This window comes from Echeneis naucrates, chromosome 8 (genome assembly GCF_900963305.1).
Source record: "Echeneis naucrates chromosome 8, fEcheNa1.1, whole genome shotgun sequence".
Lineage (NCBI taxonomy): Eukaryota > Metazoa > Chordata > Actinopteri > Carangiformes > Echeneidae > Echeneis > Echeneis naucrates.
This window is the reverse complement of record NC_042518.1, coordinates 10,620,512-10,632,374: the sequence shown is the minus strand read 5'-3', so window position 1 is coordinate 10,632,374 and position 11,863 is coordinate 10,620,512. Positions and strand designations below refer to the sequence as shown.

General features: G+C 40.2%; 2 protein-coding genes across 3 annotated transcripts; both read left to right on the top strand.

The window, feature by feature from the left end:
- The first annotated feature begins 1,495 nt into the window (after window positions 1-1,495).
- On the top strand, window positions 1,496-7,059 carry angptl6 (angiopoietin-like 6). Its single transcript, XM_029508837.1, has 8 exons — window positions 1,496-1,572; window positions 2,981-3,038; window positions 3,648-4,136; window positions 4,253-4,393; window positions 4,490-4,653; window positions 5,515-5,713; window positions 6,223-6,493; window positions 6,582-7,059. Exons 3-8 carry the CDS (start codon window positions 3,663-3,665, stop codon window positions 6,764-6,766), a joined length of 1,434 nt encoding a protein of 477 aa, XP_029364697.1. The 5' UTR covers window positions 1,496-1,572; window positions 2,981-3,038; window positions 3,648-3,662; the 3' UTR covers window positions 6,767-7,059.
- A 197-nt stretch (window positions 7,060-7,256) lies between these two features.
- Window positions 7,257-11,596, top strand: LOC115047783 (hemicentin-1). Of its 2 annotated transcripts, none has more exons than XM_029508937.1 (10): window positions 7,257-7,495; window positions 8,091-8,285; window positions 8,385-8,711; window positions 8,827-9,129; window positions 9,270-9,527; window positions 9,787-10,113; window positions 10,204-10,440; window positions 10,549-10,773; window positions 10,906-11,169; window positions 11,268-11,596. In XM_029508937.1, exons 1-10 carry the CDS (start codon window positions 7,447-7,449, stop codon window positions 11,462-11,464), a joined length of 2,382 nt encoding a protein of 793 aa, XP_029364797.1. In that variant the 5' UTR covers window positions 7,257-7,446; the 3' UTR covers window positions 11,465-11,596. The 2 variants fall into 2 exon arrangements, with proteins under 2 accessions (XP_029364797.1, XP_029364796.1); XM_029508936.1 differs by having other exon boundaries at window positions 8,088-8,285.
- Window positions 11,597-11,863: the final 267 nt, after the last annotated feature.

The window sequence follows — 11,863 nt, the reverse complement described above, 5'->3', positions numbered from 1 at the left end:
GAGCATTCACAGATTTTCACATTTGGTTAGTGAAAATAGTTTAGTTTCACAAATTTTCATTTATTTTTCCTTAGACAAAATGGGAGAAGTTCACTGTAAAGATTTGATATCCACATGATTCTCGCTGGCAAATGCAAATTATTCTCACAAAAGTTGCTGCATTCATGTCTTTGCTTAGAACTACTGTGATCATTAAAGCATAAAAAACAGCATAATCATGCTCAAAATGTATATCAAGTCGGATAAAAAAAACTATGCACACATAGATTTGAACTGCAGCAAGCTAATTTAAAGCCCTAATTAGTTCTCTAAGGTAAAAACAGAACAAACGAGAAGAGAGAAAAGATGACCTATTCGGACTTATATAATGATGACTTATATTAGGTCGTTATGGTAGATATTATATATACTGCATGAAATGCTTGTTTATGACAAGCAAAACTGCCGATTGTCCAAACTGTGTTATCACCATGCATCTATCTGTAAATGTAAAAGCTGCATTTTATATCATGAAACTTTATACTTGCTTTAATAAACAAGATTTGCTTCAGTGGTACATCGATCTACAGACAAAATCAACTCCAAAGTTAATCATATGTCGTAGTGCACTCAACATCTGTACATCAATGCCAAAAATGAAACATTAAAAAGATGACGACTCCAAACTTACAGCATCCCAAAAAACAGTATCTGTTTCTTGTCTATCTATGTCTTTTTTAACACCGGAGAGCTTTCATCGATTCTAGTGCAAAATTTAAGTCAGTCAGCATTATGTTGACAGGTTATTAGATTCAAGCTCCAAACTAATAAACACAAACACTACGCCACTGGCTGCAAGTCTGAGCTCCTTCATCGTTTTCATTGTTTCCTTTTTTAGCAAATCTAATTGGTCTGCAGCAGTCACACAAACCAGAACATGAACTTTGTCATTTACACCACAGTTATTGTGGCAGCCTGGATTATCTTCTGATAATGGTGAGATAGGACTGAACTGGAGAACAATATAAAATGTCATTAAATAATTACTTTTACTTATAAATGATTATTTCTTACATATAAATGTGAGTAAAATGGCAGAGAAGCATAACTATAGTTAATTGCAGTTTTATCATTGAAAAATCAAACCTGAGTAAATTCATTATTATACTATACATTATTAAACTCTTTTTTATGTGTCCTTCCAAAGTCAACAAGATTTCCGGTAACATGAAGCTTTTGTCTTTGTTATCTGCAAGGCCCATCATGTCATTCAAGGCCAAAAGGTGAAAGGTCGAGGTTCTTCCTTTTTGATCTTTTTTAGTTTTAAAGGTTAAAGGTTTTTTTAGGTTTTTTATTGTAAATCAGAAAAGGTTCATGACAACAGTGCCACCTACTGAATGATGAAAACAAGGCAGGTTGCTTAAAACTGACAAATGTCAGTTGCTATATTGCTGGTCATAATGTTTGAGTGAAGTTGTTCTCAGAATCTGCATCTGATAAAGCCCACAGAGTTGATGAAACACCGGCCCGTCTGTGAAAAATCACCGTGAGATGTTCATCTTGATGGACTTGATAATTCTTCACATGCTGCAGGTAAGTCTCTTTTCCACAAATTATTTTCTTCCATTATCTACAAAATATTGAGGATTACATGGCTAAGCAGAAGTGATACAGCTATAGATTAAGCAGTGTCTCTGTTTAATGTCCCACTTACTTGGGGAAGGTCAAGACTCATTTGATCCCATAGTTAAAAAATATTCATTTAGCACGCATACACGCACGCACGAGCACACACACACACACACACACACACACACACACAGACACACACACACACAGAGTCAATTCCAAGATCACCTATAGGGATTTTCAGTGTCTTAAATTACTTCAATATGTTAAATTGGGGTATAACAAACTGAGTAATGCACAGTAATGACACATTAACTTTATTCCTGATGTCTTCTGCACACAAGAGAAAAACCTTCTTATGGTAAAGGGGATATTTATGTTTGAAATGTTGAAATGTTTGAAATAAAAGTTTCCTCTAAGCTAAACTAGGGCATAATACATTGTAGCAAAACATAAGTTATTTATATTTGTCAATTCTTACAATGCACATCCGTTATTCATTATGTTCAACAGTGCAGGAAAATGGACATTTCTTTTTCTCAGTGCCTATTGAGCTGATAAAAGCACTCCAAAGCTGCACGATAAGAGACAAAATGGTGTCAACTGCTGAAGACAAAACAGTTGTATGTGGGTAACACTTCTTCACACTTGGGGTGGAGCGGCCTTATGCTGAAAGAGCCCTGCAGACTACTGAGTGAGGCCTGCAGGGGGTGAGAGTTGCTCCTCATCACTGATAACAGCTTAGCTATCACCCTCCTCCCATCCAGCACTTACACTGGTTCTCATTGGGATCCAAATACAGAGCAGGTTTTCCTGATCGGTTTTCTCTTCTCTCAGACCGCACCATGAAAGATGGCCAGTGCCATGACAGTCAAAGTGGTGCATATACTATTTGACTCTTTGCTCCTTAGCAGGGGCCAAAGAGGGCCCTGAATTCAACTTTACTGACATAAAGTATCAAGCTTTGTAAATGTGACAGAGTCTGGGGCAGGGAGGTAGGTTGGAGGCAGAGGGAGGAGACATCGTGGGACTCCTGCGCTGAGCATCCAGATAAACAGGCACTAAGAGGCGGAGTCATGGGGAGAGTTTGTAATTAACTGTCTCCTTCTTCATAGCTCTTTGGACAGAATTCTCAGAGAAGACCAAGAAGTCTCACTATTGGGGAAACTTGTATGTTATTCCGTTTTCTTTTGTTTTGTTCGTCTGGAGTTCATTTGTTATCCAATTTTAGATAAGAAATTAGAAAAACACCTCAGACAGTTTTTGATTTTGAAGAAGTAAGGCATTTATTTAAATCTGAGAGATGTGATTTTTTTATTTTATTTTATTTTTTTTATGTTTTAGCACTGACTTTTATATCTGTGTGTCCCAGAAGCTGCTGCTACACGTTGGAACAGAGCAAGAACGTTCAACGTCTTTCAGCTGCCATAGTGAGTAATGAATGGTCTTTTTCAACACACTCTGCATTAAACTGTATATTAGCTATGGTATCCAAGTTAGATCACTGCATTATGTAATTTTAATAATGTGCCAGAAAACTGTGGTCCTTTTCTGAATATAGAAACTGAACAATATTGTGGATTGTTTAAGAAAAAAACATTGAAGTGCTGTTTGTGGTGACATTTGCCCAGGCTATGCAGGATATTTTTGTGTAAGATGTAAATATTGCCTTATTTGGGCTCATGTGTTTATGGCGTTGACCATGGTTAATGTGGTGGGATATATAGCTGACCTGTCTGTTGACTGTGAAATGGAGGTGTATTGATTCTGGCTGGTTTGTGTTTACTGTTGTCCCATCAGAGTTCAACCACTAATAAATTCCAACTAGGGGGCAATGAGTGTATTTTCACTTTGCAAGGGAACATCTGGTGAACAGTCAAGTCCCACACTTGAATGCAAAGTTTATGTCTTTGTGTCAAGGTGTCAGAAGTCGAGTCAAAGTCGGGTCAAAGATCATCAGCTCATATATACATGTAGTTTTTTCTGTGGTTTCTAATTTCTAATTATGTCCTCTCCTCCACCATCATGTTTTCCCCCAGAAATTGAACAGATTCATGGAGAAGAAACTGTCACTAGGCCTGACTCTTTTCCTAACACTCTGTCTGGACATACCAGAAGCTGGAGGACGGAAGGACGGGGCCAGCGGAGACAACCCTGGAGACAAACATTCACCGCGATCTTCGGACACAAAAGGAGGTCGTTGTTCCTACACCTTCATTGTCCCGCAGCAGAAACTGACAGGGGCGCTGTGCTTGAACACACAGTCCGCCACCACCAACCACTCTGAGGTGGCTGTGTTACGGGCAGAGCTCAAACGACAGCAGGAACAGCTGGAAAAACTCAGGGGCCAGCTGGATCAGGAGGGGGCCCTGGCCTTGGAGATAAGAGCTCTACGCAAAGAGAGTAATAGCATGAATTCTCGCATTGCCCAGCTCTATGCCCAGCTGCTCAATGAGGTTCTGCAAAAAAAGGACCAGGCTTTGGAGCAGAGAAGGGTGGAGAACCTCCTGCTAAATGCTACAACACAGGTGAGTAGAGAACTGCAGTCCTTGTTGATCCTTGATTCATGTCACAGCAAAACAACGTCTTATCCCCTTATCCCCAAACTCATCCTTTGTCTGTTATGGGTGGCGGAAAATTTCAGGCTCTGCAGGTATCCAGTAATTACAGGGAACTGGAGAAGAAATATGGAGCCCTTACTTCCACGATGAGCTCCCAGAACCAGTTTATTGCCCGTTTGGAGAAGCAGTGCCAGTGCAGGGACTCCACCCATCAGTCCTCTCTGGTAGGGAACAAACTGCAGTGTGAATGTTTAAAAATCACCCCTGAGATCCAAGAAGGAACTGAGAATGACCTGTTACTTTTGTGTTGGTCTGGACAGGTGATGAACGAACAGGCAAAAAGCCAGTCTAATGTGCATCCTAATTACAGCTCCGGAGCCACCGAAATGACCAATGACGTTCAAAGGGACCAAAGTGCTGTTCCACAGCTACAGGAAAAAACAGGGGGAGTTTATTCCCTCCCTACCACCACAGCTAACACTCCTACAGACCCACCTTTCATTAGTTTCCCTGTCACAAAGACTCCAGGTACTACATGTCTAACATGTCTTTTCGCAGAAGTGCTTGATCAGACTCAAACCTCTGTGTATAAGTGTGCCGGTCATCTGTCAGTGTTATTTAATTGCTTAGACGAGCAGCAGAAGCCAAGGGAGTCAGTGACCTGATGGTAGGAGCGCTATCTCTCTGGGAATGCCTAAACAATGTCAGAGACAGCTAACAGCTCTTATCAGAAGAGCTTACACATTCGCTGTGCGCACAAACATAAACCACAGCATTTGCTGACACTTCTGCTATAAATGCGCACAACTGGATGTCTGAAGTGACAAAATATAATAGAGTACATGAGTCCAACTGGTAAGTCACTCGAGTGACTCATCTTCTAAAAGGTCTGTTTGCACAAACTGCATTGCATGGAACTGTTACACTTGCCTCATCACATTCAAGTGACCACAGACTAGGAAGCATTATCAGTAGAGACGTTCCTCTACATATACATCTTTTATATGCAGATTGCTTATCATTGTGACATGAGACACTGAACATGCATCGGGGGAAAATCCTCCGGCTGTAAACAGATAAAGTGAAGCTGCAGCCGTGATTCCTGACATTAAAATGAGCAGACATCACAACTTTGTCTCAAATGTTTTAAAGGCAAGAAAAATTGCATATGTCTTCCTCCAATCGCTTTTACTTATTGTGAACTACAACAGATTTTAGCAAAACTAGTTATTCAGTAGTTCATCATTCAAAACCATATGAAAAATATTATATTTATATAATATTGTAATATTAAATATATAATTACACGACATACATTTTTAGTTGCTCTGCCTCTCACACCCAACTCAGGGCCATGGCGGGATTGTCAGCATGTGCTGGAATCAGGTGAGACCATCAGTGGGATCTATCTGCTCCGCCCACAGAGTGCTAACCGACTGATGCAGGCTTGGTGCGAGCAGAGTCGAGCTCAGGGTGGGTGGACAGTCATCCAGAGAAGACTGGATGGGTCTGTCAACTTCTTCAGGACTTGGGAGCAATACAAGGTTATTTCATACACGTTTAAAATCTGAAGAACGCTTCGGGGTTCCTTGTCGTTCTTACAGCTGTGACAGGATGAAGAGTCTGGAGCTTAACATTTTGGCATGTTATCATTTGCACTTAAAACTAAATACAGCTGGAGCTGGAATGTCATTCGTTTTGCAAGTATGCGGTCTAAATCAGCACTGAAAAGTTGGGGATCACCAAGGTGAATACAGCTCATCTCATCGGGGATATCAGTGTGTTTGAATTTAGCTCCAATAGTGTTTGAGACATTTTACAAAAAAATTTGATTAGGATACATCTGCAAAGGATAACAGTGCAAAATTTTGTGCCAGTCTGACCAAGTAACAACTTTGAATTGTTAGTTGTGCCAAAGGAGAAACAAGGGGATCACAAAAATCCAGAGAAATTGAGAACTCCAGTGGTTTGAAGATATTTCAGCCTAGGCCAAAAAAAATCTCTCCAAATGAATGATTGTCTTTGATTAAACTGGAGTTTTGGTGTCTTGCAGCAAGGCTTTGGGAACCTAGATGGAGAGTACTGGCTTGGCTTGGAACACCTTTACTGGTTGACTAAACAGGCCCAGTATAAGCTACGGGTTGCTCTGGAGGACTGGCAGGGCCGCCAGGTGTTTGCTGAGTATGACAGCTTTCGCCTGGAACCGGAGACCGACTGGTACCGACTACGCTTAGGCCAATACCAGGGCACCGCAGGCGACTCCCTCTCATGGCACAACAACAAGGCCTTCACCACCTTAGACCGAGACAAGGACAGCTATACAGGTCTGTCTCCACTGCTTCTGTCTGTCAGCTGACCCTGTAACTACATATTACTAGTTACAGTTAGTTTCATTTCTTATCCTGTCGTCAGGAAACTGCGCTCATTTCCAGAAAGGAGGCTGGTGGTACCACATGTGCGCACACTCCAATCTGAACGGGGTGTGGTATCGAGGTGGACACTATCGTAGCCGCTACCAGGATGGGGTCTACTGGGCAGAGTTTCACGGTGGATCCTACTCTCTCAAACGAGTTTCCATGATGATCAAACCTACATAACAATGGCATTGTGAACTGATTCTCAGATACATGAAGAGTATATTAAACAGTGCAAAAGGGTTAAAAACGCTTTTTTTTATATACAGTGTGTAAAAGAGTTTGTATAGCATGTGACTAAGATGAGGTTTGTGAATGAAGTGAGTTGCAGAGCACTGCACTGTCTAAATATTGTGTAATAATGTTCACATCTACACCAAAAGTTTTGGCAATGGCATCTATAAAAAATGTTACAGATAAGAGCTATGAGAGACGGTTGGCACTTGTTTCCGTTCTGGCTGGCTGCCACTGTATTTTCTTACAAAGTCTAATGTTTTCCAATTTGTAACATGCTTCCAATAAAATTATGTGATACTAGTTCTCATGTGAAAAGTTTCAAATCTGTTTTTGAAAGAATGCAATGAATGACTCATGACAAAGCAGTAGATGTGTCTGAAAAAAAAATTGTGGTTGTCATGTTTCCGTTTCAGGCGGTTTCCTGTTAATTTGGGTGTTGCCTTTCCCCCTTGTTTTCCACAGCACACTATCCTCCTCAATCTATCAAAAGTACGACATTATCATCATCATCGACTCTCAGCTAAAATTACTCAAATTCAAGTCCTGAGGCTGGATGTCCTCTGGATCTTTCTCAAACAGGGTTTCCCTCCTTTATCCGCCTCCTTCTTCCTGGATGCTGATGCACGATGCCTCTCAGGATTTTGAGTGCCCTCGTGCTCATACTTTTACCTTGTGGTGAGTCGTTCATTGATGTGTGCTTGCTTTGTGCTTTCGGAAAGGCACAAAAGATTTAAATACTTCTAATAGTCTTGTAGTTTCAGTTGTTTCATGTGTTGGTAGTGATGGCAAAAACTGAAATGGACTGAAGAATCCATTCAATACTTTTTTTTCTTTGCTTATTTCAAATCCTTTCTGGGATCTTCCTTGGATAATTCATAGGAAATTTGAAAAAATCTAATTCTCATACATTTTTGGTAGTCAGTAAGTCTTTTAAAGTCAGCAACCCAAAATGGATGTTTATGTTTGCAACTATGCCACCGTGTTGACTATTAGTCTAAAACATTTATGTAGTCGTGACTGTCATAGAGGAGAATTGTATATATTTCAAAGCATTTTATGGAGAAAAACTTTTCATTAATGGCGGTGATGTCACAGGTCTGTATTTTTTACTGTTACCGCTGAAAATACAATGAACATATCAGCATGTTATGAAGACAGTAAAGCCCCAGACAGTTCAAAGTGAAACACTCAGGAGACTTTAGCCAGCAGATGGCAGCAAATTTAACCTGAAAAGCTCAACTAGAGTGTTACTATCTTTGTCCATCAGTAGGTGGAGACAGCACATGTCCAGAGGACCTCACAGTTATTGAGTATGGGCATGCAGTCCTGATAAACTGCAGCAGCACAAATTCCCCAGTGTTCACCTGCAAAATTAATGCAACCGACTGGAATCTAAGGCCCCAGTGCAAAATACAGCTGAACGACTCTCATGAATGCACACAAGACCTCAAAATCACTGTGTACAGTAAGTGTAACTTGAAATAGAAAACAAAAAATAAGCAAAACCACAAAAAAATAATAATAATAACTTTACAAACACCATTATCTAATTTTGTTTTATTAGAGAAGCCAAAGGCTGTCAACATGTTTCCTATTAGCGATGAAAAACATTGGGTGGAAGGGACGGAGTACGAGCTGCAGTGCAATATCTCAGAAGTTGCTCCTGTTCAGAACTTGACTGTGAGGTGGTACAAAGATAAAGTACTCATCAAGACACATTCTTTCACCAATACAACAAAATCACCTCCCAGTGAGTCTTCTATTTTGAAATTCAGAAGCAACCGTACAGATCATGGTGCTGAAGTCCAATGCGAGGCTCAGCTGGACTTTAGGCCATGTGGACCACGTCTTCCACCGTTCTTATCCTCTGCACACAAAGTTTCTGTTCACTGTGAGTAAACTGTCTGGCTGTTGTTCATATTTCATATTGCATTTGCAGACATACTCACTAGTTCTTTTTCATGTTAATATTTGGTTAATTCAAAAGACTCCCTTCTACATTTCAGATCCGCCTGATATTGCCAACAAAACCACTGAGGTCCATTTTGTGGAAGAGGATAGCAGCGTCACCTTGAGCTGTGAAGCTGACAGTCTCCCTCCTCCTAATTTTAATTGGACCCGTGATGGGGTGTACATGCACGAGTACACAAATAATCTGACTATTACAAAAGTAAACACAAATGCAAGTTACACCTGCATAGCTTCCAATTATCTGGGAAATGTGACAAAGAAAATCCTTGTTTATCAGAGAAAAAATGCCACAACAACACCGATTGTGGTAATAACACCAGCGGATTCACCACGGAACGGTACACTTTTGTCCTTTACATTAGTTTCAAGTATGCATCAGTAATGTCCATATTTTGTGAACTCATGGATCTTGACAATTTATTCTTTGCTGTGCCACAAAACTGAACTCTCATGGAATATGTTTACTTTTGAATGACAGATTGCTCCCTGACATTGACGCCGGCTAAACTTGTGGTTAAAATTGAAGATCCAGCTTCAGTTAATTGTAGCACCTCAAATACAGATGTTGACATAATTGGCTGGGAGGTTACGCAAGGAGGGGTAACAAAAGCCAATAAAAGTTCTGTCTCCTGGAGTGTTCAAAAACTGAATGATTTTTTGCCAACTCCACCAAAGTGCTACGTTACCTTGGGAAGTGGTACCCAGTGTGAGAAGAGCCTGCATATCACAGTGTATAGTGAGTATAAGTCTAGACACTACAATACATTATCTTCTGTGTTTATGCTAAGTAATGACGACATGCTCATTCTTCCTAGTTCATATGCTTTGCCACTCCAAATGTTGGCATTTGTATGCGGAACAAAAAAATAAAAATAAAAGGATTACATAACATGAAGCTTTTTAACATTAATATGTATACACACTTTTTCTACAGCTTCAGCCACGATGTTAGGAATATAATCACATTTCTTCCAATCTTTTTGCATCATTTCCAGAGCTTCCAGACAATGTGTCTGTGTCTGCATCTCCTGATGCAGTGATGACGGAGGGCAAAGAACACCAGCTGATGTGTTACATCAGCAATGTGGCTCCTGCGCAAAACCTCACAGTGATCTGGTTCCAAGAAAATAAACGCGTGATGGAAGAAAAGTACAGCAACAGCACCCTGACACCAATTACTGTGCACTCTTTCTTCAACGTGACCGCGAAGAGAGAGTACAACGGTACGCGTTTCCATTGCAAAGCTGAGCTGCACCTAGGATCCGACGAGCAGAAAATTGTTCCCAATGTGACCTCATACTCTTACACTGCAATCGTGAATTGTAAGTTTTCTATTCAGCTGTTATCTGCATTTAACATAATGCTCATATCAATTTTGGCCAATTGTAATTTACAGTCTTGTTTATTTATAGACAAACCGTTGATGATAGATTGTCCAAGCAGTTACAATGGTGAGGAGGATAAATTTTCACTGAACATGCTACCCTGTAAGGCCGACGGGAACCCCCCACCTGTCGTTCATTGGTTCTATCAGGGAAAACGGATCAATGTATCTCAGCCTCTCAGCAGGAATCACACAGGAGAATACACAGCAGAGCTTTTCAATAAGCTTGGGAGGGAAAGCACTTCAATTAATATCACAATTGAATGTGAGTACGCCGAAGCCTGCTGAATTGTATATTTAATTCCATCATTGTTAATTCAACTTTATGTATTCATAAAATATTTGACAACTATTTACCATATCATTTTCACAGATGTTCCTTTCTTTGACTGTGAGACTCACCATGAAGTTCGGGAAAATGATAAGTTATCCTCTGGTTGTGAACCAAAAGGAATTCCTACACCCACCATCACATGGCTTAAGGATGGAAAAGTGTTTGCCCCATCACACTGGACAAAGGATGACAGTGGAAAATATGTCCTTAGGGCAGAAAACAAATATGGAACAGTTGACCACACACTATATGTTGATGTTCAGTGTAAGTTTTGAGGTTTGGAATTTCTGAAATAGTTTTGTTTTTGTGCTGTTTTGTTGATGGTGAATTTAGGTGATTGAAAACAAATTTTTGCAACATTATGAGTCTTCTTATCAAATATGACCTCTTTTTCAGTTGTCCCTAAATTCAAGCAAGGAAATGAGCGCAAAGAGGTGACCACCGGTGAAAATGTGACTTTTGTCTGCGAGGCTGAGGGGAACCCTGACCCTAGGATCCAGTGGAAATACACCACTGCAGCAAATGTGGATGTGACCCCTGAGGGGCGCCAGAAGACAATCCTTATCACAGGAGCCACGTCTACCAATGCTGGTGTTTACATCTGCATTGCCACGAATAATGTTGGGAGTGTGACAAGATCTGTCACGCTACAGATACGAGGTTATCATTCATGACTCTGAGCATCGCTTGCTGATGAAATTTAATTGATAAGCGCGAAATGCATTTTCAAATGATGTTTTGCCTTGTTTCTCTTACAGATAAAACCACCGGAGTCTCCTATATAATTGTTGTGGCGGTCACTTTATCGGTCATCCTCCTCATCATTATCATCATCTTCATTTTATGCGATCCGAGAAAACGTGGACAATATAACTTTGTTCCGGACCATGCCAATGATGCCAATGACGCCTCTGGTATCCCTATGACATCAAAGTCTAATGGGGTGGAAGCTTAGACTATTTGTCACTTGTTGAGTACCTAAAATGAACTTAAAATATCATGTAATGATTAATAAATGGGTGTAATAGGATGTAAATATTTGTATTAATGTGTATTGTATCGGGCTTTTATCGATAAAAAAAACAAAACAAAACATTAATTTCGGATTTCTGAGGTTTTCTTTGTTGTTGTTCTTGTTGTTTCTTTGTTTCTTTGTTTTAAAGGGGGCCTTGAATAATTCAGTGTGAGTTACTAATTATCCAGCAGGTTTTAGCAACAACTGAAGCACGCTGAGGAATATTAAAACGCTCAACAGCTTTGTCAGCAGGGTGATATTATAAAATAAATAAATCACCGTTCACACACACACACACACACACACACACACACACACACGCACATAATAGTAATAATA

Coding starts and splice junctions, on each gene's coding strand:
- LOC115047783 (XM_029508936.1), top strand. CDS start 7,447: ATGCCTCTCAGGATTTTGAGTGCCCTCGTGCTCATACTTTTACCTTGT. Junction 9,528..9,786: donor CCTGCATATCACAGTGTATA/GTGAGTATAAGT, acceptor CATCATTTCCAG/AGCTTCCAGACAATGTGTCT. Junction 10,114..10,203: donor TTACACTGCAATCGTGAATT/GTAAGTTTTCTA, acceptor GTTTATTTATAG/ACAAACCGTTGATGATAGAT.
- angptl6 (XM_029508837.1), top strand. CDS start 3,663: ATGGAGAAGAAACTGTCACTAGGCCTGACTCTTTTCCTAACACTCTGT. Junction 4,137..4,252: donor TGCTAAATGCTACAACACAG/GTGAGTAGAGAA, acceptor GGAAAATTTCAG/GCTCTGCAGGTATCCAGTAA. Junction 4,394..4,489: donor CCACCCATCAGTCCTCTCTG/GTAGGGAACAAA, acceptor TGGTCTGGACAG/GTGATGAACGAACAGGCAAA.